Source organism: Procambarus clarkii, chromosome 43 (genome assembly GCF_040958095.1).
Source record: "Procambarus clarkii isolate CNS0578487 chromosome 43, FALCON_Pclarkii_2.0, whole genome shotgun sequence".
Classification (NCBI taxonomy): domain Eukaryota; kingdom Metazoa; phylum Arthropoda; class Malacostraca; order Decapoda; family Cambaridae; genus Procambarus; species Procambarus clarkii.
The window spans coordinates 37,393,098-37,415,913 of NC_091192.1; the positions used below are offsets into that span (position 1 = coordinate 37,393,098).

The 22,816-nt window shown below is 45.6% G+C and overlaps 1 protein-coding gene across 3 annotated transcripts in view; it reads left to right on the forward strand.

The window, feature by feature from the left end:
- The first annotated feature begins 394 nt into the window (after window positions 1–394).
- Window positions 395–22,816, forward strand: part of LOC138350034 (serine-rich adhesin for platelets-like) — an 81,520-nt gene continuing 59,098 nt past the window's right edge. For all 3 annotated transcript variants that reach the window (XM_069300298.1, XM_069300299.1, XM_069300300.1), the window contains exons 1-7: window positions 395–499; window positions 4,146–4,309; window positions 5,133–5,401; window positions 17,866–18,034; window positions 18,179–18,256; window positions 18,620–18,748; window positions 19,503–19,726. In XM_069300298.1, coding sequence (XP_069156399.1) covers window positions 442–499; window positions 4,146–4,309; window positions 5,133–5,401; window positions 17,866–18,034; window positions 18,179–18,256; window positions 18,620–18,748; window positions 19,503–19,726 — 1,091 coding nt within the window. In that variant the 5' untranslated portion in view covers window positions 395–441. The remainder of the gene's footprint in view (window positions 500–4,145; window positions 4,310–5,132; window positions 5,402–17,865; window positions 18,035–18,178; window positions 18,257–18,619; window positions 18,749–19,502; window positions 19,727–22,816) is intronic.

Sequence of the window (22,816 nt, forward strand, 5' to 3'; positions counted from 1 at the left end):
GTGAGCTAGTCGGTAGAGAGTTCTATACAATGAATGCATGAAGAATATTTTACATGTATTAAACAATTGAAATAACATGTAATAATCATAATAAATTATGTCATTTTCAATTTTCTTGGATAATGAACCAGTTTTACTGATAATAATAATAAAAAAATACGAATTGGCAATGTATATCCGGATTGAAGTATTACCAACACCTTCGCTACCAGCAGCTGATTAAATAACTTCATCAATTTACGAGGTTAATGCAAAATAGGAATTTGATCCAGTATAGAGTTGAAGGAAGAAGTTAGAGACAAGATTAACGTTTATTTTATGGTGAAGAAATCGTTAACTTTTTTTTAATAAATTGATAAGAGTGGAGTGGAGAGGTTTGAGGCGAGGTGGTGGTGTTGGCAGTAGTAGAGACAGGGAGGGACATGGTGGACGAGAGAGGGAATGGCATACGTCAATGTGGTGGAATGGTGCCCTGACCAAGTCTCGGAGTGGCTCAAAGGTGAGAGGGAGGAGCCACCAAGAACGTAGGAACCTGCCACAGGAGAGAACCCCCGCGGGAGGGACCCACCAAAGGCCCCAAATACCCTGAGATCCTGGGCCAGGGACAATCCTGTCTTTGTTGACATGCTGCTCCTACGCCCTTTCCTGCTGGGGGGGGGGGGGGGGGGGGTTGTGTGGTTGTGGTGTGTTGTGTGGTTGTGGTGTGGTCTGGTTGTGGACAGTGTTGTGTGGTTGTGGTGTGGTCTGGTTGTGGACAGTGTTGTGTGGTTGTGGTGTGTCATGTGGTTGTGGACAGTGTTGTGTGGTTGTGGTGTGTCGTGTGGTTGTGGACAGTGTTGTGTGGTTGTGGTGTGTCGTGTGGTTGTGGTGTGTCGTGTGGTTGTGTTGTCGTGTGGTTGTGTACAGTGTTGTGTGGTTGTGGACAGTTTTGTGGTGTGTTGTGGACAGTGTCGTGTGGTTGTGTTGTGTGGTTGTGGTGTCATGTGGTTGTGTTGTCGTGTGGTTGTGTACAGTGTTGTGTGGTTGTGGACAGTTTTGTAGTGTGTTGTGGACAGTGTCGTGTGGTTGTGTTGTGTGGTTGTGGTGTGTCGTGTGTTGTGGACAGTGTCGTGTGGTTGTGGTGTGTTGTGGACAGTGTCGTGTGGTTGTGGTGTGTTGTGGACAGTGTCGTGTGGTTGTGGTGTGTCGTGTGGTTGTGGTGTGTTGTGAACAGTGTCGTGTGGTTGTGTTGTATGGTTGTGAACAGTGTCGTGTGGTTGTGTTGTGGTGTGTTGTGGACAGTGTCGTGTGGTTGTGTTGTGTGGTTGTGGTGTGTTGTGGACAGTGTCGTGTGGTTGTGGTGTGTTGTGGACAGTGTCGTGTGGTTGTGTTGTGTGGTTGTGGTGTGTTGTGGACAGTGTCGTGTGGTTGTGGTGTGTTGTGGACAGTGTCGTGTGGTTGTGTCGTGTGGTTGTGGTGTGTTGTGGACAGTGTCGTGTGGTTGTGTTGTGTGGTTGTGGTGTCGTGTGGTTGTGGTGTGTTGTGAACAGTGTCGTGTGGTTGTGGTGTGTTGTGGACAGTGTCGTGTGGTTGTGGTGTGTTTTGGACAGTGTTGTGTGGTTGTGATGTGTGGTTGTGGTGTGTCGTGTGGTTGTGGTGTGTTGTGAACAGTGTCGTGTGGTTGTGTTGTGTGGTTGTGGTGTGTCGTGTGGTTGTGGTGTGTTGTGGACAGTGTCGTGTGGTTGTGGTGTGTTGTGGACAGTGTCGTGTGGTTGTGGTGTGTTGTGGACAGTGTTGTGGGCAGTGTTGTCGTGTGGTTGTGGGCAGTGTTGTCGTGTGGTTGTGGGCAGTGTTGTCGTGTCGTGTGGTTGTGGGCAGTGTTGTCGTGTCGTGTGGTTGTGGGCAGTGTTGTCGTGTCGTGTGGTTGTGGGCAGTGTTGTCGTGTCGTGTGGTTGTGGGCAGTGTTGTCGTGTCGTGTGGTTGTGGGCAGTGTTGTCGTGTCGTGTGGTAGTGGACAGTGTCGTGTGGTTGTGGACAGTGTTGTCCACATTTTTGTGCCTTGATATCCAGCCTCAGAACTGGGGTCTTTGGTAGCCGGGGTGAGGGATCTGGGGCTCCCCCTACCCCCACGCGCAGACAGCGGAGTAGTGACATGGTGACGTCATGCTCGTTAGCTCGTTTTTGTTTGGGGAGTTCTGTCCATTAGTTCGACTCTTAAGTAGCAATTTCTTAACCAGAATAGGGGTTTGTTTTGGGATGCTTACCTTTCTGGGTGCCTGACTCGGTCGATGGCAGACTTCCAATCACATGGGGGGGTTTCTTTAGGCCATTTTCTATAAGCCATAGGTTTGTATAGGCCCCCTTACATCTGTGAAGGGGCCAGGTTCTGGCTCATGGTTCCCAGTATGCCTAAGAACTCCATACGCATGACTGATGCCAAAGTCAGACATTAGCAATATGAGCCTGGATAGCTCCGGGGAGCCTCCGAGTCTCGCCCAGAAAAATGGTGTTTCATTGCATTCAACGCTGGTTTTTTGTAAATATGTGAACAGATTGAAAAGTGTTGATGAAACTGCCATATTGCATAGATCTTATCCAATACAGCTGCAGGTATTACATTGTAACAGGGGGTGATGGAAATAACTCTTTAGTCCATTATCCTGCCCCCCAGTTAACTAACGAGGACAGGGGAAACAGCTCTCTTTTGTCCATTATCCCGCCCCCAGTTAGCTATTCTAGAGTTCCCCCAGAGTTCCTACTGCAACCTCTCTAGTTGAACACCTTGTAACCTAGGTATTTGATTACCTAGGTGCTACATCCACAAGGCATTGTACCTGATCGGCTACCCGCAAATCTAGAGAACTCTAGAACATTTCACTGCCACAAACGTACAAGAGAACCGAAAGGAAAGAAATGGATAATGAAGTAATGAGTGAGGGTTTGGGGTGAGAGAGGAAGAGAGGAGGGAGGAGTAGGTGGGAGGAGTAAGGAGAGCCATCAGGTGAAAGGGAAAGGGGGGAGAGAGGCGGAGGGAGAAGAGAGGGAGTAGGAGGTAAAAGGGTAGATAGGTAGAAGTAGATAGTAGAAGTAGAAGTGCTGCCACCATCCATTCTAGTCAGTACATACAAGACAAGGAATGGAACTTGTCTGTATATTAAAGATGTTGTTAACATGTGTCAACTGGAATAATGTTCCAGGCAAGCTTCTTTTAGTCACAAATTCAAGAGTACTCTACACTCTAGGTTGCATATTGTATCCAAAAATTCCAGATCTAGGAGCAAATAAAATCAGATTACAAGAAAAGTGAATCAAGTATATATTTCTCAATAATTCATCAAGTATATATTTCTCAATAATCCATCAAGTATATTTATCAGGATAGATATCATAATTCAAGCAATCAAACTGAAGGTTCACTATTAATATACAAAGTGAGTCATTACCCAAGAATTCGAGACCACTACAGCTGTCTGCCCCTGATGCCCCTGTCACACAACACTAGTAAACACGACTAAGTCACCTTAATGTTCATTCACCGAGGGCCGAGTCTAAGTTGAATAGAGAGGGTGGGGGGGGATGGTCTGCAGTTAACTGGCAGAGTCACCCTCCGCCCGGCCGACAGCCTATCTTGGCTGCCGTCTTCTACCCTACTCTGCTCTGCTGCTCTCCTATTGCTTATTCCACGAATCTACAGCTCCCTCAGTATATATTGGGGACCAACTAGCTAACTCTGCCCACAAGTAGGTAGCCCCAGGCACTCTACCAAGCCACACCTGAAACTGGCGGCTTGTTTGAAGGCTATCAGGCTACAATTATCAGATTAGCAGAAGCAAGGTGAAATTCGCACGAGCTGACCTCAGATCGACTTGAGGTCATTATCGCTTAGAGGTGCGAGTTTCTTAATTTCTAGGGGCCGCCAACCTGGCGCCTCTCAAAACTTGTCTGGCTTGACTCGTGTACTATATATATATTAAATAAAATTAAACAAAACACCTTTATGGTGTTACAACATATTCATAGACATTGTGCAGCAGCTATGTATTCTTAATTTGTTTGGATACTAGAATTGTCTCAGTTAATGTTTGGTTCATATTTACGGTAATTGAAATTTTAATTTGTGACATAAAGTGGGCCTTACCATTGATAATGGGATGTTTGCTCATCAGGTCTGGATGAAGCCATCTTGCCTTATATCCACTACTTTGTCAACAACCAAGTTGATGGCAAAAGGTTGCTTCAACTGAGCCCCGATGACTTGCCCTCTCTCTCTGTCACCAAGATTGGCCACCAGGAGATCATTCTTCAGGCTGTTGAGCTTTTGCGTATTATTGTGAGTACAGTATAGTTCTTCTTTTTGAGGGCTGGAGAGGCAAGGGCTGCAGTGAAACTTTTCTTAAGTTTTGAGATGATGTAATGTGAAACCTTTCAATAACCCCATTTGGGATTCGAACCCACAGCTCGGGAGCATCTGCCACCTGGACACACAAGCTTGGGGATATTGTCTCTAGTATGGAGTCACAATGATCACCACTAGCCATGATAATGTTCGTAATTTATATACACTACTTGCCAGAAAAGTTAAACTACTATGGTAGATTATGCATTTTAAAATGTATATCGGTGATGCCAAAAATCTTGGAGAGTAACAGATCAGACTGAGAAACCTTTGCCCTGAAGGTTGAGTTGTGCCAGTCGAATCATAAATGGATGAGGAAAATTGATGTAGAGTTGTAGACAAATGGCACAGTGGAAATAGGGAAGAGTATATATAAACCTGGTATATATAATGCCAAACTCATCATCAAATTTAAATATATAATTTTATTCAGTCTGGTGTTGACAACGGCTTTGATCGGCCGAAATGTTCATGTCCCTCTCCCATTTCTGTGAATTTTCCATATACAAATGATCAGTGTTTCGTGATCATCAATTGCATTTATATAATAAAGAAGTGAGATACCATAAATAAGTAATCACACAATACATTAGTTATTGGTAGTTTTCCTGCAGCATTATGATAAAGGCATCAGAGTTTCATGTTTATCACAAGAGACTTTAATTTTGTTGCAATGAACTTAGTTGGGTCATATGTTGTTAATTATAATGTGTTTTCATTGAGTTTTTGTTTTTTTTCTGATAGTAGTGTTTTTCAGCACTACCAACTAAACCAGGAGAATGTCCAGTATATGGCCCTGCGCTTGAGCTCCAAAGCACGAAGCATATACAATGAGCTACGACAGACGGCCTCCTCATTCAGGAATGGAGGAGGGAGTGCTGGGGAGGAAGAGGAGGGTGAGGATGATGAAGAAGGGGCTGAAAGGAGAAATGCCAAAAAGAGACAAGAGAGGGTGTCTACAGCCATCATTGCAGGGGTGGCTGATGTGCTCTCCTCAGTTAAGGGTCTCATGTCTTGGCTCAACAGGTAATGGGATTTGAGCGTTCTTTTCCTCTAATGTGTAGAGAGCATATTGCTCAGATTTCATACATTAATACCTACATTTTGTAAATTTTAAGTAATTGCATCTGTCCACTCATCAGGTGTCTTAGATTAGATCTGCCTAACTTTATACAGTATTTTAATTATTTCCAGTATTCATGGGGGTGGATTGATTAACTGTAGGTGGCTGTTAAAATGTTGACATTATCTAAATCAACAACACTGGCAGAAGGTATAAATTTTCACAAAATTCTGCTTACACTGTTGTTCTTGATACATGCCAGGCTCATGACATTTATCAAGCAGAAAGTTCATGACATTTCTCTCAGATCTTCACTTCATGAATACTGCAATATACTCTACAGTGGTTCCAAATCAAGGTCAACACATGCAAAAATAACCCATATCATTCATAAATACTGTGTACTTACATTTTTAAGCTCCGTTCATTTTTAACATCTTTGTTTCATCCAGAAACTCTTCTCAGAGGGACTGGCCACAACAGAAAATGTTTATTGCATTCCTATCTAAACATAAATCATCTAACCTCTTCTATTCCCTGTATACTCTTGGGCCTTTCATTTTTTGCCTTTTACACACTTCTCTCTTGGTTTACATCTTCATGCTAAAGTGATTTTGTTGGGGCACTTAACTGGGGAGTAAAGTGCCGGCTCCCCAGTGCCGGCCGACCGGCACTGGGGAGCCGGTCGGCCGAGTGGACAGCATGCTGGACTTATGATCCAGTGGTCCCGGGTTCGATTCCAGGCGCCTGCGAGAAACAATGGGCAAAGTTTCTTTCGCCCTATACCCCTGTTACCTAGCAGTAAAATAGGTACCTGGGTGTTAGTCAGCTGTCACGGGCTGCTTCCTGGGGGTGGAGGCCTGGTCGACGACCGGGCCGCGGGGACACTAAAGCCCCGAAATCATCTCAAGATAACCTCAAGATAACTGCCTTCACCTATGCTATTTGACATAATAAACAAGTTTAGTGATACATATGTACAGAGCACCACTTGGTTTCCGAACTTTAGTTATCCGAAACTTCCAGTTTCCCGATTGGGGTTGGGGAGTCATGCTACCCGAACAAAGTTCGGGTAGGAAGGGGTCCGCCAAGCGTCACGCCGGCTTGTGGTGGTGGGTGGGCGATGGTCCAGTTTGCCCACTGTGACTTCACAGATTCACGGCCTATTATTCCTATTATTTTGAATTGCCATAAGGCTGGAATGTTCATTCTGTGCTTTTGTTTTACATATCTGCACAATCAAGAAACATCTGTGCACCATGTTGGCTCCAAATGCACGCATTGCGTCAGTGATGGCTGACTGGTGGGTGGATGGACGATGGAGCTTAGGTGGGTGGATGGACGATGGAGCTTAGGTGGGAGGCAGTATGAATGAGGGGGGGGGGAATCAGTGAGAGAGGGGGAGAGAGAGATGCTAGGAGGGAGGGGGAGGTAGGGAGAGATGTTAGGAGGTAGGGAGAGATGCTAAGAGGGAGGGGGAGGTAGGGAGAGATGCTAGGAGGTAGGCAGGAAGGGATGGAAGTAGTGAGAATTAGGGAGGGAAAGGCAGGCTGGCAGGCACAGGCAGGCAGGCACAGGCAGGCAGGGAGTGAGTGGTAGTCACGCGGTTGAACCGCGTGACCTTGAGAGATGGGATGTAGGGGGGCGGGTGGTTTGTTGGTGGTGGGGGTGAGACCGGCTCATTCCCGAAGATAAGCCTAACACACACTACCCGTTAGCATGATGGCAGGGAGGGAGGCAAGCTGGCTGGAAAGGAGGCAGGCAGGCAGGAAGCGATATATGGGTGTTGAAGTGAACCGTGAACCACGTGACCTTTGAGAGTGTGTGTGTGTGTGTGTGTGTGTATGGGTTTGGGGTGGGGGGTGGGGGAGGTGTGTCGGTGGTGGGGGAGGGACCGGCTGACTCCGTAAGCCTAACCACACTCCACAGACCTGTGACCCAGATTTGTTTCTTAAATGTACAGTACATCATCGTATATTTTAGGCAGGATGTGCCTGCAGGCTGGAAGGATGTGCCTGCAGGCTGGCAGGATGTGCCTGCAGGCTGGCAGGATGTGCCTGCAGGCTGGCAGGATGTGCCTGCAGGCTGGCAGGATGTGCCTGCAGGCTGGCAGGATGTGCCTGCAGGCTGGCAGGATGTGCCTGCAGGCTGGCAGGATGTGCCTGCAGGCTGGCAGGATGTGCCTGCAGGCTGGCAGGATGTGCCTGCAGGCTGGCAGGATGTGCCTGCAGGCTGGCAGGATGTGCCTGCAGGCTGGCAGGATGTGCCTGCAGGCTGGCAGGATGTGCCTGCAGGCTGGCAGGATGTGCCTGCAGGCTGGCAGGATGTGCCTGCAGGCTGGCAGGATGTGCCTGCAGGCTGGCAGGATGTGCCTGCAGGCTGGCAGGATGTGCCTGCAGGCTGGCAGGATGTGCCTGCAGGCTGGCAGGATGTGCCTGCAGGCTGGCAGGATGTGCCTGCAGGCTGGCAGGATGTGCCTGCAGGCTGGCAGGATGTGCCTGCAGGCTGGCAGGATGTGCCTGCAGGCTGGCAGGATGTGCCTGCAGGCTGGCAGGATGTGCCTGCAGGCTGGCAGGATGTGCCTGCAGGCTGGCAGGATGTGCCTGCAGGCTGGCAGGATGTGCCTGCAGGCTGGCAGGATGTGCCTGCAGGCTGGCAGGATGTGCCTGCAGGCTGGCAGGATGTGCCTGCAGGCTGGCAGGATGTGCCTGCAGGCTGGCAGGATGTGCCTGCAGGCTGGCAGGATGTGCCTGCAGGCTGGCAGGATGTTCCTGCAGGCTGGCAGGAAACATCCAGAGGATGTTTGCCAGACGTCTTAATAATCAGTTATGAATAATTAAGGACTTTTATAAAGCGGATCAGGACTTCACTTATTGGTGAGTACAAACAAAACACGGTCGCATTTACGCCATGAACCTGTCGATGTTTTCCCCTAGAGTTTTTTTCGTAAATTTTTTCGGAAAAATTTCTAGTTTATTTTTTCCCTTCTATTTCTCGTATACGAACTTACATGTTAACCGACGGGTCTCGTCCCCAAGGGGTTCGGAAACCAAGTGGTGCTCTGTAGCCTTAAAAATACTAAATTGCACCAACAGATTGTCCCATGTCACAATTATTATAATACCTGTATTAGAAAATAATAATATACTGTATAACAGAATTTTTTTTAATGTAGTGACACTTCGGCTTATGAATGCCCCTACAGAACAACCTCGATTCAACGTACCCCGATTCAACGAATCTCCGGCTAGTTCGTTCACTTTTCAGGCCGGATTTACTCGCCCAGTTTGACAAACGATGGTTTGCCGAAGCGAGGGATGTTCGGATTTGCTTACGATGTCGAGACAGAGTTCACAGTCTGGTGGAAAACTTTCCCATTCTATCACAGATTACAATTAATAATTGGCTCACATGACAAGTTCGATCACACAAGTGGACCGCACAAGTGGACCACACAAGTGGACCACACAAGTGGACCACACAAGTGGACCACACAAGTGGACCACACAAGTGGACCACACAAGTGGACCACACAAGTGGACCACAAGCGGTCCACAAGCTTACGATGTTGGGACAGTTTACAGAGTGGGGGAAAACTGTCTCATTCTATCACAGATTACAGTTAATAATTCCTTCATGACACAAGTTGGATCACACAAGTGGATCACACAACAAGTGAACCATATGAACCAAACACCAGCCAGAATGGTCCACACAACAAGTGAACCATATGAACCACACACCAGCCAGAATGGTCCACACAACAAGTGAACCATATGAACCACACACCAGCCAGAGTGGTCCACACAACAAGTGAACCATATGAACCACACACCAGCCAGAGTGGTCCACACAACAAGTGAACCATATGAACCAAACACCAGCCAGAATGGTCCACACAAGTGAATGACTGAGTTTCAATGATTTTCATTCACTGATTTGTGGCACATGTATCTTTGTAAATTAATTTAAAGGCTGAAGCGTAAATAGCTAGAATGTGTTGAAATCTTCTTATATACATTTTCTGTGATGAAACAAGATGAGTGAGGGTGGACAGATAAGGGAATACTGTACTGTAAACTTCACTTTACAGTGAGGTTTCACTTGCTTTCGTCTGTGTCGTCATAGTTCAGTGACCCATGACTATGAACGTTTCAGATTAATAAATAATTTCTAAAACTGGTGTTTTAATAACTTTATTATCCTAATTAAACTAAACTAAATAAAACCAAAAATTTACTGTAATATGATAGATATCTGCTATTTGAGAAATTATTCATGTTTATTGGTGGCTCACAAGTCCAGCGCAAGTGGACAGGTCTAATCAGTGTGCACACAAAACCATGCGTGTTTTATTCAATTCGTCACCACAGTTCAGTGACCTATGGCTTTGAAATAATAAAATTACTAAATCAGTTCTAAAATAAGTATTTTTATAGCTCTTATTATCGTAATAATATTGCTAAACTAAATATATAACCCAAAAAAATATAACTTGATGTAAATCGAATATTTGAGAGAAATTTGTTACTGGATCTGGCTTAAACATCAGCCTACTGTAGGGTGTACGTATAGACCTAGTCTGCATTCGTACAGTATGCACCCAGTGCCCTTGGCTTTGTCTGTGATTGACGTACAGTATTTAACTGCTGTGGAAGAATAATCGTGGAATTTACCATTCTTTGACTACAGCTGTATTTTATACAAAAAAATGTTTCGGGGGCCTACTAATAGTGCCTTATTAATGCCAAAAATGAAGCAATATTTTGCAAGAACTAGTAGCAGAAAATCAACCAGCACAAGCACAGCCGTACCCAGCATGAGAACAGCAGTACCCAGCACGATCACAGCTGTTCCCAGCACTGGTACAACAGTAGCCAGCACTGGTACAACAGCAGCCAGCACCAGCGCAAAAGCAGCTGAAGCCACAGCAGCAGCGAGCACCAGCAAAGCTGATGCAAACATTTAAAAACATCGTGTGTGGTGTGAACAGTTATAGAACAAGTGTTAAATTTAAGTGTGTGTGTACATAGTGTTCAAATTAAAGTTGCTGTAATTTTAGTGTACAATAGTTTTCATAAATTGTATTGTAGTACTCAACATACAGCAGAACTACTTAATCAACACAGTGTTAACGGTATAATATACTACAGTACGTATTTACTGTACATCATTCACAACGCGATGAGACTTCAAGATGGATATAACTCCTACAATAAGGTAAATAACAAATGTAACAGTATTTTCTGGGGGGAGCCCTGTCGACTCCCCGGAGCTATCCAGGCTGAATGGATATGTATAACTTTCTGGCATCAGTCAAAGTGCTAGGAGTTCTTGCCTACCGGGGACTACGAGCCAGAACCTGGCCCCCTCAGAGAGGCACGAGAAGCAATGGCCTATAGAAACCCTCTTGTGGTTGGGAGCAGTCTGTGTCTGCCATCGACTGGGATAGGTACCCAGAAAGATAGGCGCCCCAAAACAAACCCCTATTCTGGTGAAAGCATTTGTCTGGCCCCAGTGATTGTTTCAACACTGTGCCTTGTGTGTGGTGTCTGTCTTCTAGGGGGTGCACGAGCCAGGAGTGATTCTTCAGTACTCGAGCTGTATGAGCCTAGGGCTCCCTTCCCTAGGAGCCCTGTAAGTACTGCCCTTAAGGCTTGAGGCCACCTTCCACAAGTTCCTTGGTCTGTTTCTGCTAGGCCGTTTACTGCTCGGTTTTTGGCCACCCTTTGTGTGCTGGGGTGTTTTGTCCCCCCTTGTTTACCTTAGGGTAAGGAGCAGTTTGCACTGGTAGGGGGAGCAGGGTATTGCGCAGCTTGTTTTCACCATTCAAAGCAGCCGGCTCTGTTCCGCCTGGGTACGCTGTCCTCTTGCGAGGTTTTCTTTTTCTTTTTGTTTTCCTGCCTGGTGGGGGAGCCTGCCTTGGTTGCTCCTTGAGTACAGTTGCTGGGTACTAAATTCTCTTCAGGTGGTACCAGCTGCTAGGTCCCCGTGAGTGTACACGTCCTGGGGGTTCATCTCTTAGTGTGTCGTTCGGTAGTTTGGGTGCCGGTTAGCAGTACCCTGCGTGAGCTTCCCTGAGCGTGAGTTCCATCTCGGGACCCTGGGAATCCCCACGGGGGTGTGCGGATCTGATGGATGTGACCCTTGAGTCCCTCCCTCGCTTTGTGCAAGTTCGAGCGTTGCTCTGTCCCCCCTTGTCTCAGGGTGACTCGCACTGTTTTTGCCTCCATCTGCTGCCTGTTGGTTCGGTGGCACCTTCGACCCGGAGTCCTGCGAGTTTTGTTGCTTGTTTGTGACTCGGTTACCCAGTCTTGAAGGTGCAGGCAGCATGGGCATTGCACGTTGGGTTCAGGTGGTTGCAACGGGCTAGGTTGTCATCCTCGATCCTCGACGGATGTTAATCTTGTCTCCCCTTCCTCCCTGCATACGGATCCTCGCCGTCTGTGGGTTCGGGGTCGGGCGGGGATTCGATGGTCTTGAAACTCAGGCGGTCTCGGGAATTTTCCCTTCCGGGGGTAGCAAAGGAGACATTCGAGCCTGTTCCTCTAGCCGTGTTGTATGAGTCTGCCAGTGGGCTCCCTTCCTTAGTGTATTTATCCGACTACCCTGGCTTTTTCTTGTGAGGCTGGGGCTTTGGGGGACAGCTCGGCCCTGGGACTGGGGAAGGGCCGACTTGGGGGGCCTCGGGCTCCGTTGGACACCGCTGGGGTTTTTCTACCCTCTGTGCGGGGCTTGTGGTTATGGGGAGTGGGGGTTTTCCTTTCCTCCCTCTGTGTACGCGTTGTTGGGAGTCGGCCTCTCCTTGGGTTCGGTTCCTTGTCCCTTCGGGTCCATCGGTTCCGTCCTATTGGTAGGTACTCTTCTCCATTTTCTCACCCTTCTAATTTGGGATGGGACTTCTCCGTCATGTTGGGGTCATGTTCCCCTCGTATCGAGGTTCTGCATGACCATTGGTCTCGGGTGCAACTGTGCCTATGAGCCTTCGCGATTTTGTGCTTGCTTCTGTCGGATCTCGAAGGTTCTGGAAGGTCTTTGATTCTTCCCGTATTATTGGAACGTCTGTCATCTTCCGGTGAGGCTTGCCTCCAGTCCTTTCTAGGACTCATTGGTCCTCTTCCGTGCTTCTTCTTAGTGTTCGATACTGTCTCGTTCTTTTGTAATTATATCTTCTCTCCATGCTCTCTCTCTGCACTGCCACTATTCCTTAACACTTTTGCGAAACAGCATATGAAAAAAAAACTTTCCCCAACTGAAATGAGCTTTCTGGCGATCGAGCGGCAACATTTAAAAGTGTATACTCTTGTGACTGTCCTGACATTAATTTTCGTTGTACATATTTCATTTTTGTACCGATGTGCTCACAATAGAATGTTCTAAAAGAACATGAGTATAAAATGTCACCAAAACATAAAGTTAGATCGGCACCAAATAAAAACTACGTCGATCACTAGCCATGAGCGCCAGACAGCAACGAAATGTACCTACTATCTTCAGGGTTTTCAACTCCACACTTATCCTACAGGGTTAATTTTGGTATCACTGAAATCGCAATAAAATTCTCTACACGGACATATGCATATAAATATAGAATCAATGTTGCAACCCACCCACAAGAGTGTGGGAAGTGGCCGAAGTGTTACCCGCGGCGGTATATCGGCGAAACCCGCATTGAAAAGTGTATATTCAATTCACTGTCCTGACATTATTTTTTGATTTACGTATTTAATTTTTGTACCAATGTGTTCGCAATAGAATGTTCTAGAAGAACATAAGTATAAAACGTCACATAAGGATGCGCTCGACCAGCAGCAACATATAAAAACTACGTCGATCATACTCGTCGTGTCAATAATACAATTGTTTTACCACAATGATTCACTGCCATGCCGTTCTCCCAAATAAGCTCTTTGGCTATTAGAGAAAACATAAATTTCATGGCGAACATTTCTAAACTATCCCGAAGTAGATCAGATCAAAATTGGAATTTATACAAATATTTATTCTCGTGACGCCCGCCAGTGTCACCCTTGCGGAACCCAAACAAAACTTAGTGACGCGCTCGTGTGCCACCATGTGGCAAAAGTGTTAAATACTCCTAGTTGGTCCCCTCCCTGCTGGGCGGGTTATGCGGTTCGTACCTCATGCATCATGCGCATGCGCCGTGGGAGTTTTTGTTACGGATGGTGTACGCAAGTGTTGGTGTTCCACGTCCTTTTCTCTTCTTGGGTGTTTCGCCACTTTCACTCCTCATATCTCTTCAGTTCGGGCCCCGTAGAAAGTGGGGGTGTTCTGAATTACCGATATGGGGAAGACGCCTAGTTTTTCGCTGCATACGGGTGTGGGATGCCGCATTCGTCTCTACCCTTCTCTTCCTGCACGTGCTGCTCTGGCCTTCTTCCACTAACGGTACTCCCGGAATATTCTCGACTACAGTGTGTTCCGACACGTTCGTGCCTATCCTCTGCAGGTGAGTTTATGCGGTCGGGCATGGCGCTGGTTCCTGGTTTTTGGATGAGTGTTGGGGATTGGTTGTGGCGTTTTGTTTGGCCCATGGCCTGCTTCTTCCTGTGGTCTTCCTTGTTCATCTGTGTTATTTGTTACACGGTAGGGCACGGCCCCATCTTTCGTGGTCTTATCTTGGTCACTCATTCCTTGACTGTTGTGTAGTGCCTGGCTGAGCTCTTCTATATGCCTTGGGTTCTCTGTGTGTGATAGGTCACGTCCCTTTTGTTCCCACTTGCTGTCTATTATCTTCGTTCCTCATCTTCCTTCTACACTCTTGTCCCTAGCTGCTGGTGCTTGGGCTATTTTTCTGGTCTTTTTCTTGCATTTTTCTGTTTTTTTCTCATTCTCTCCTACACACATAATGCTTTGTCTATTTGTCATGTAACGCTTTGAAACTACTGACGAAGACCGTCAGTAGTTTCAAAGCGTTATATGACAGAGTGCTGGGAAGACGGGACACCACGAGCGTAGCTCTCGTCCTGTAACTACACTTAGGTAATTACACTTAGGTAATTACATTGATGTGTGTTTTAGTATGTGCTTCTTGGCTCTACTAGGTTGGACTTTATCCATGCTCAGTTCCCTGCTTTTGCACTGCCCGTGTTCGGTTCTGGTCTTGTATTTTCATCTTCTCCTTGCTTGGCGCTTCCATCTTCTGGGTTTCCCTGTATGCAGGTGATTGTAGCTTCTGTTCTTCCTCTCCTGCCCCTGCAGTTTCTTTTCGTTGGGCTAGGAGGTGCTAGATTTCAGGGCCTGGCTCCGGCTTTTTTCTTTGTGTTCCTTTTCGAGCGGTGCATTTTTGTTTTCGTGCTGTTCCGTCCTGGTTTGTTCTCTTCATACCTTCCTCGGTATTGCAGGCTTCGTCCTGCCCTGCTGGGGCTGCGTTCGCCGCTCCTGTGGGTTGCGGTGTCCCTACTTTTTGCTTTGCGTTTCAGTTTGCGGTGCTCGCTTCCTTGTTGGCCTCGGCCTGGGACCTGGCTCTTCATTTTTCATTGCAATTTTGTCTTTGCTGTTTGCGTCGTCCGTGATTCAGCGTTTTTTCTGCTGGTGGCTTCTAGTTGTCATCCGTTGCCGGCCTTATTTGTCCTTCAGTGGTTCCTGGGGGGGGGGGGGGTCCTCCCAGGCAGGGAGTGTCTGTTCGCCATGGTTGGTTCTTTCCCGGCTTGCTGGGTTTGGGTTCCTGATTTCCTGGCTTGACCTGCCAGTTGGCATTTTCATGTTCTCGTGGTGTCACTTCTCATGAGTCTCGCGTTGGAACCACAGTGTTTCCGATATCCTGGCGAGCTCGCTAGCATTGGGAAGTTTTCTGTATGGCAGATGTTCCGTCTGGTTCCTAGCTGGCTTGGGTTTCCGGCTCTGCTTGCTCAGTGTTCGCACCTGAGGTTTTCCCACAGCTTCGCCTCTTCCTATGCTTGATCCGTCCATGGCGGTGCCGGTTTGGTTCTGCCTTGAGTCTCCACCATTTGTTGGTGATCAGGTGGCTTCGTTGATGGTGTCCCACCTGTGTGCTTCGTCTCGGCAGCGATGTGAGGTTTCTTGGCGGTTCTTCCTTTTTCTTTTGTCCCTTAGTGGGTTTGCTACATTTTATTGGCGTGGTCTTGTCCTTCTCTTGTTGGGGTTCAGGGCCATCATCTTGCCACATACACCGCATGAGGGACACATACATCACATCACCACATTCAGATGAGGGACGGAACATCTGTACAGAAAACTTCCCAATGCTTCGGTTTTGGTGTTCTCTCTGCACCAATTTGCAAGCTGTCTCTGGTCTGATTCACCCCCGGCCTGTTCTTGCGCCGCTTGAGCCGTCCTGGTTCTTTGATTTGGTGCTCTCATCTCTTCTTCTTGGTTTGTTGTGGCCCCTTCGGTTCTGGGTTGTTTTACGAGGCTGTTTTCTTGTTGGCCTCTGGGGGTCGGGCGGGTGCTTCATGCTCTCCTCTGGTGCTGGGTTTTGGCTCTTTTGGTTCTGCTAGTAGGCTTGTTCACTTGCAGCCGTCTCTTTTTCTGACAATGACTGACGCGGCCGCTTTCTGGAGGGGTCCTTGGGTTGTTGTTGATTGGTTGGTCTGGCCGGGGGTGCATCATGTGTTGTGTTCAGTTGCGGCATTTCGCCGCTCTTTGCGTGCTATGGCTGCCGTGACCGAGGTCACCCTTTGGGTTGTTCCGGTTTCCCTTCTTCCCTGTTCCAGAGTACGGTTCTCTCGGGTCGTCCGCGGGGTGGTTCAGTCCTGCCAGCCTGCTGTCTATCCCCCATGCCCATGTTGTTCGTAGGTTGGCTATGCTTTCCTTCGTTGATGTTTCTGGGCCTTGTCTGGCCTGTATGGCCTTGGGTTGGCAGTTATGGTCTTTTGTCTCCACTTTGCGTTTGGGGGTGAGTGACTTTTGCCTCCCGGGTTAGGTCCCTTGTTTTCGTCTTCGGTTAGGTAGCTCCGAGGAGCCGACGGGGCTCCCCACAGAAAACCAGCGTTGAATGTAATGAAACCCCATTTTCTGGGTGAGACCCAGAGGATCCCCGACAACCTTCCCTCCCTCAGGTCGGCGGTTTTTCACATGGGCCACAAGTTTTGATATCCAGCCTCAGAACTTGGATGTGGATGGTCGGCGCAGGGGTCTGGGGCTTCCCCTTCCCCCTCCTGGGGAGGGGGAAACTGCACAGATGGCGGCATGACGACGTGTGACATCATACTCGTTTGCTCGTTTCTGTTTGGCTATGTTCTATCCACTTGTTTGGCTTTTTGTAGCAATTTTCACCAGAATAGGGGTTTGTTTTGTAACGCCTACCTTTCTGGGTGCCTAACCCTAGGCTCCTCGTGCCTCTGAGGGGTGCTAGGTTCTGGCTCATGGTCCCCAGTAGGTTTACAGAATTCCATACACATGACTGATACCAAAGTCTGACATTAGCATCACCCTGGATAGTTCTGGGGAGCCTCCGGGTCTCACCCAGAAAATGGCATTTCATTACCTTCAATGCTGGTTTTTTGGTTTCTGAACATAAAAATAATTATATATCATGCTATGGGTCCCAAGAAAGTCATTGGTAAAGTTCAACCTAAGAAAATAATTGTGAGTAAAGGATGTCCCTTCCATATTAAGAAAATGTGTGCAGTATGGGAAGAACTGCAAAGTTTTGTTGAAAAAACTCAATCGGATAAAGCTGTAGCAGGCCGTTACATTAACCTTTTCAATGATAATGTGATGTCTCACTGCAGACAAGTGTTAAAACGTAGGGAAAAACAAGTGTCTTTAGACAGATTGTTAGTAAGACAAGCAAGCCACAACCAGGTCCCAGTGATATGCCTGCAAAACGTAGGTGAGAGAGTACCCAAGAAATCACGTCACCGCCTGATATAATGGAAGGGGACTCCGCTTCCAAACTAACACCTCTCCTCCTTTCCCCCTTCCTCACTGTTCTTCATATGCCAACAAGCATCCTCAGTAAAGGTAGGATATACTGTAGTACAACAAATGAGTAGTATTCTGTATAAAATGTATTTTTAAGTTAATATTTTTGGGTGTGTGAAGTGGATTAATTCAACAATGCATTATTTCTTCTGGGAAAATTCGTTTCAGTTTAACGAATTTTCGGTTTACGAACCGTCTTTTGCAACAGATTAAATTCGTAATTGAAGGTACCACTGTACTGTGTGTTTATTTAGATATCTCGGTCAAAAGTGCATTTATGCTTTCTAAATATCTAAATTCTAGTGAAGGCACCTAGGCCTAGAAAATGCTCCTACGCAAGGCACATGTTGATGGAATGAGTTGTGCACTTGGCATTTTCTTCACAACTGGGACCTTGATTTCTTCAATATTTCTCCAGTGTAATCTCATCATTTTTGTGTGTGTTTTTGAATAGCTTGAGAGAAGTTCAGTATATCTTTATTTGCACTGCATTTAAACATTTATAATTTACTTACAGGCAACCTTTTGAAGGCCAGGAAAAGTATGATTGCCTTAAGAGTGACCTGGTGGAGCTGAGCATTCGACTTGCAACCATTGCCCAGCGTGACATGTTTGCTGAGAACCAAGCCACCATCATTCTCCAGTTGTGCCTTAGGCTTGCTGTCATATCAGATAAAATCATCCAGGTAATAGCTGGCTCTGAGATAATTAGTCCATAATTCAAAGGATTACCTCCAGTACTGAGGATATTGTATATATAAACACAATTTTGATGGCTTGTTTTGTGATGTTATGATGATTGGTTAATTGTAGTGTTATTATTGGTGCAGGAGTACAGTGACCCTCTGATTATTCAACCTGCCACTCTGGACATTGCCACCATGAAGAAGAAGGCTGATGACGAGTGGGTTAGTAGTCCAATCGTGTCTGTGAGCTTCAATCTCATTTTCATACATAATGTTCAACTGTCTGGCTAGATCTGATTTGCTGATCTTGCTTGAAGATTTAATCATGAATTTTAAATCATATCATCTTTATCATGGATGTCACAAGTCTTGGAAGAAGCAAACCCGACGAATAGCAGCGACGTGCTGTATCGATTCTTTCCCTGATGTTTTACTTACATTTAGACGTTTAAGGAATTTTTGCATTAGAATGGTCACCAAAACACCAAAAATGTAGTGCTGAAATATATTAGTAATTAATTAATTGAACAATGCAAATTTATTTGTTTTTCTGAGCATAGAATAAGAGAGATTGAATTTCTGCAGGGATTAGGGTTGCTGTCATCCTACCACGGTGTCCACCAGGTGTCAGAAGTACGAGCACTGAGTCCGGCTTACCAGTGCGGCAAACTGCAGGAGGGGGATGAGCTGGTGCAAGTCAACTACCAGACTGTTGTTAGTAATATGATCTTCACTATCTTATATTGAGAGAGAGATTTATTAAATTACATATGTTGTCATTATCATGTCTTTTACTAGCATGGGATGAGAGGCATCGGCACAAAGAAAAAGGTGGAACAGTATAGTGAAGGAAGGTACTAATTATTTAAAAATATCACTAGTCCATTCATTACATCATTGAGACTGTATAGTAAGAGGAATAAACAAGCAGCATCATACACTAAAAATCATGCATAACAGCACCCCCATTGTTTCATAAAATAGGTAACTTAAGTGGCAGGGGGTAATATACACACACAACATTGATGTAACAATGAATCATTGTTGAAAACATTGAACCGTCATTGGTTGAATGTTATCCGAGCATGTTTTGTCCACTGAGATCTGTTACAATGCTCACATTTACTGTCTTGTCTTGCATGTTCTAGGGCATTCACTACCACTTTGTTATTGTATAGTATTTAAAGTTTTCCCCTCATATTATTCTGACTCAATCAGCCATAACATAACTGCTGATTCAAGATGCAAAGGTTATTTTATACTTTGTTTTTGTGCTAATCTTTCTTCTCCATTAAATGTTTCATCTCTATATTTGCACATCTCTCCTCTTGTGTGAGCTGGATCATATAAGTTTTATATTATTAATGTAAATTACACACAATAACAATGTTCTCATTAGTCAGATTATATAGTAATGTAACAGATTTACACTTATCAACACTTTAGAGATTTCTATAATTGCCAACAGATTGGCTGGAGTCCTCATAAGGTGGCAGCAATTATGCAAGAATTCCCTGTCGAAGTCATCTTAACGGTAAAGAAACGCCCTCGGCATGCTAACACTGTAACCCAAATATACTTGAAGCCCATGCGGCTTCCCAGCAAAAAACGCACTTACTCTCCGTGGGCTAATTCGTTGGCTGCCTCACCCCGTTACGACCTACAGAGCATCCCTAATCTACAACTGTCGGTGTAAGTTGAGAATGTAGTTAAAGTTTTCTCCAGTGCTGAGAATGATATTACCAAAATTTTGAAGTAATTTTTAACTTTGAGGAATAATATCTTGTATTAAATTTGACATGGAAATGGAATTGTATTGGTGCATCAAAACTGTACCATTTGAAGCACCAGTATATATATGTAATTACCTAAGCACATTGTGCTTAGGTTAGAGCTCTGGCTCTGGCCCTGCCTCTCAACTGTCAATTAACTGATGTACCTACTGAGCCTACTGGGCTCTTATCATATTTACATTTGAAACTGTGTATGGAGTCAGCCTCCACCACATCACTGCTTAATGCATTCCATCTCTTAACTTCTCTGACACTGAAAAGTTCTTTCTAACATCCCTGTGGCTTATTTGGGTACTCGGTTTCCACCTGTGTCTCCTTGTTCGCATACCACCCGTGTTAAACAGTCTATCTTTATCTACCCTGTCAATTCCTCTGAGAATTTCGTAGGTAATGATCATATCTCCCCTTACTCTTTTGCCTTCTAGTGTCATGAGGTGCATTTCTCGCAGCCTTTCTTCGTAACTCATGCCTCTTAGTTCTGGGACTAGTCTAGTGGCATGCCTCTGAACTTTTTCCAGCTTCGTCTTGTGCTTGACAATGTACGGGCTCCATGCTGGGGCCGCATACTCCAGGATTGGTCCTACGTATGTGGTATACAAGATTCTGAATGATTCCTTACACAGGTTCCTGAAGGCTGTTCTGATGCTAGCCTCTTTTTATGTGGGCTTCAGGGGACAGGTTTGGTGTTATATCAATTCTTAGATCTTTCTCTGTCCATTTCATTAAGTACTTCATCTCATATTTGTATGTGTGTGTGTGTGTGTGTACTCACCTATTTGTGCTTGCGGGGGTTGAGCTCTGGCTCTTTGGTACCGCCTCTCAACTATCAATCAACTGGTGTACAGGTTCCTGAGCCTACTAGGCTCTATCATATCTACACTTAAAACTGTGTATGTAGTCTGCCTCCACCACATCACTTCCTAATGCATTCCATTTGTCAACCACTCTGACACTAAAAAAGTTCTCTCTGATATCTCTGTGGCTCATTTAAGCACTCAGTTTCTACCTGTGTCCCCTAGTGCATGTGCCCCTTGTGTTAAATAGTGTGTCCTTATCTACCCTATCAATTCCTTTGAGAATCTTATATGTGGTGATCATGTCCCCCCTAACTCTTCTGTCTTTCAGCAACGTGAGGTTTAACTCCTGTAGTCTCTCCTTGTAGCTCATACCTCTCAGCTCGGGTACTAGTCTGGTGGCAAACCTTTGAACCTTCTCCAGTTTAGTCTTATGCTTGACTAGATATGGATGCCACGCTGGAGCTGCATACTCCAGGATTGGTCTGACATATGTGGTATACAATGTTTTGAATGATTATTTACTCAAGTTTCTAAATGCTGTTCTTGTGTTGGCCAACCTGGCGTGTGCTGCTGATGTTATCCTCTTGATATGGGCTTCAGGGGACAGGTCTGGCGTGATATCAACCCCCAAGTCTTTCTCTCTCTGACTCTTGAAGAATTTCATCTCCCAAATGATACCTTGTTTCAGACCTCCTGCTCCCTACATCTATCTTTATTATATATGCTTGGGTTAAACTCTAACAACCACTTGTTTGACCATTCCTTCAGTTTGTCTAGGTCTTCTTGAAGCCTCAAGCAGTCCTCCTGTCCTAATCCTTCTCATAATTTTGGCATTGTCAGCAAACATTGAGAGGAATGAGTCTATACCCTCCGGGAGATTATTTACATACAGTACTGGGTATCAGAAACAGGATAGGACCAAGTACAGAGCCCTGTGGGACTCCACTGGTGACTTCATGCCAATCTGAGGTCTCACCCCTCACTGTAACTCTCTGCTTCCTATTGCTTAGGTTTTCCTTTATCCACTGGAGCACCTTACCAGTCACTCCTGACTGTCTCTCCAGTTTATGTACCAGCATCTCATGGGGGTACTGTGTTAAAGGCTTTCCGACAATCCAAGAAAATGCAGTTCGCCCAGCCTTCTCTTTCTTGCTTAATCTTTGTTAGCTGGTTATAGAACTCTATTAATAACACTATCGCTCACTTTGGACACCGATCACGTCCATTTTTTTTCTCTAGAGTCCTAGCCGTGGACAGGACTCGTGTCTGCTACAAAAATATTTGTATAAAATTCATATTTTATCCGATTGACCTCGGGATAGTTTCAAAATAAGCGCCTTTAGAATGCGCACAATTTGATACCAAAATGAAAGATGTAACACGAAACTTGATGTCAGAACACTTGAAAGATTATAAATACGTTTTTGGGTCTAAATTTTAAATTGTAAAATATTTGTTAAAATTCTATTTATTGTGCTATTATTATGGGACTAGTTTTAAAATGCGCACCTTTATATTGCGAACAATTTGATACCAAACCGGGCGATGTAACATGAAAATTGATGTCAGAACACTGGAAAGATATATATAATTTTGATGATGAGCATCCAAAATTAAAATATTTGTTAAAATTCTGGTTATTGCTCTATTATTATGAGACTAGTTTTAAAATGCGCGCCTTTATGTTGCGAACAATTTGATACCAAAATGAGCGATGTAACATGAAAATTGATGTTGTCAAACTGAACGAGTATACACATTAGGTTGTGGTGTGCAAATTGGTGCTCATTCACGGGTAACTTTAGGCTTTGCTTCGGGGAGTCTCGCCAGGCTTTTGGACATTATATGCATATACATCTGCAGGGAATTTAATTGCAAACACAATGATACCAAAACGAATGACGTAGCACTAGAATTAAGGTGAGAAAACTGAAATGAGTATACACATTTAGGCATCACCGCACGCTCGCCCGCACCATTAGCCCCATGACGTCAAAGTCTGCGTTATGCACATGGTGCGTGCGATAATGTTAAGCCTGTAAGGCAAGATTTACCCTCCCTGAACCCATGTTGGCGATTTGTCATGAAGTCCCTTCTCTCCAGATGTGTTACTAGGCTTTTTCTCACGATCTTTTCCATCACCTTGCATGGTACACAAGTCAAGGACACTGGCCTGTAGTTCAGTGCCTCTT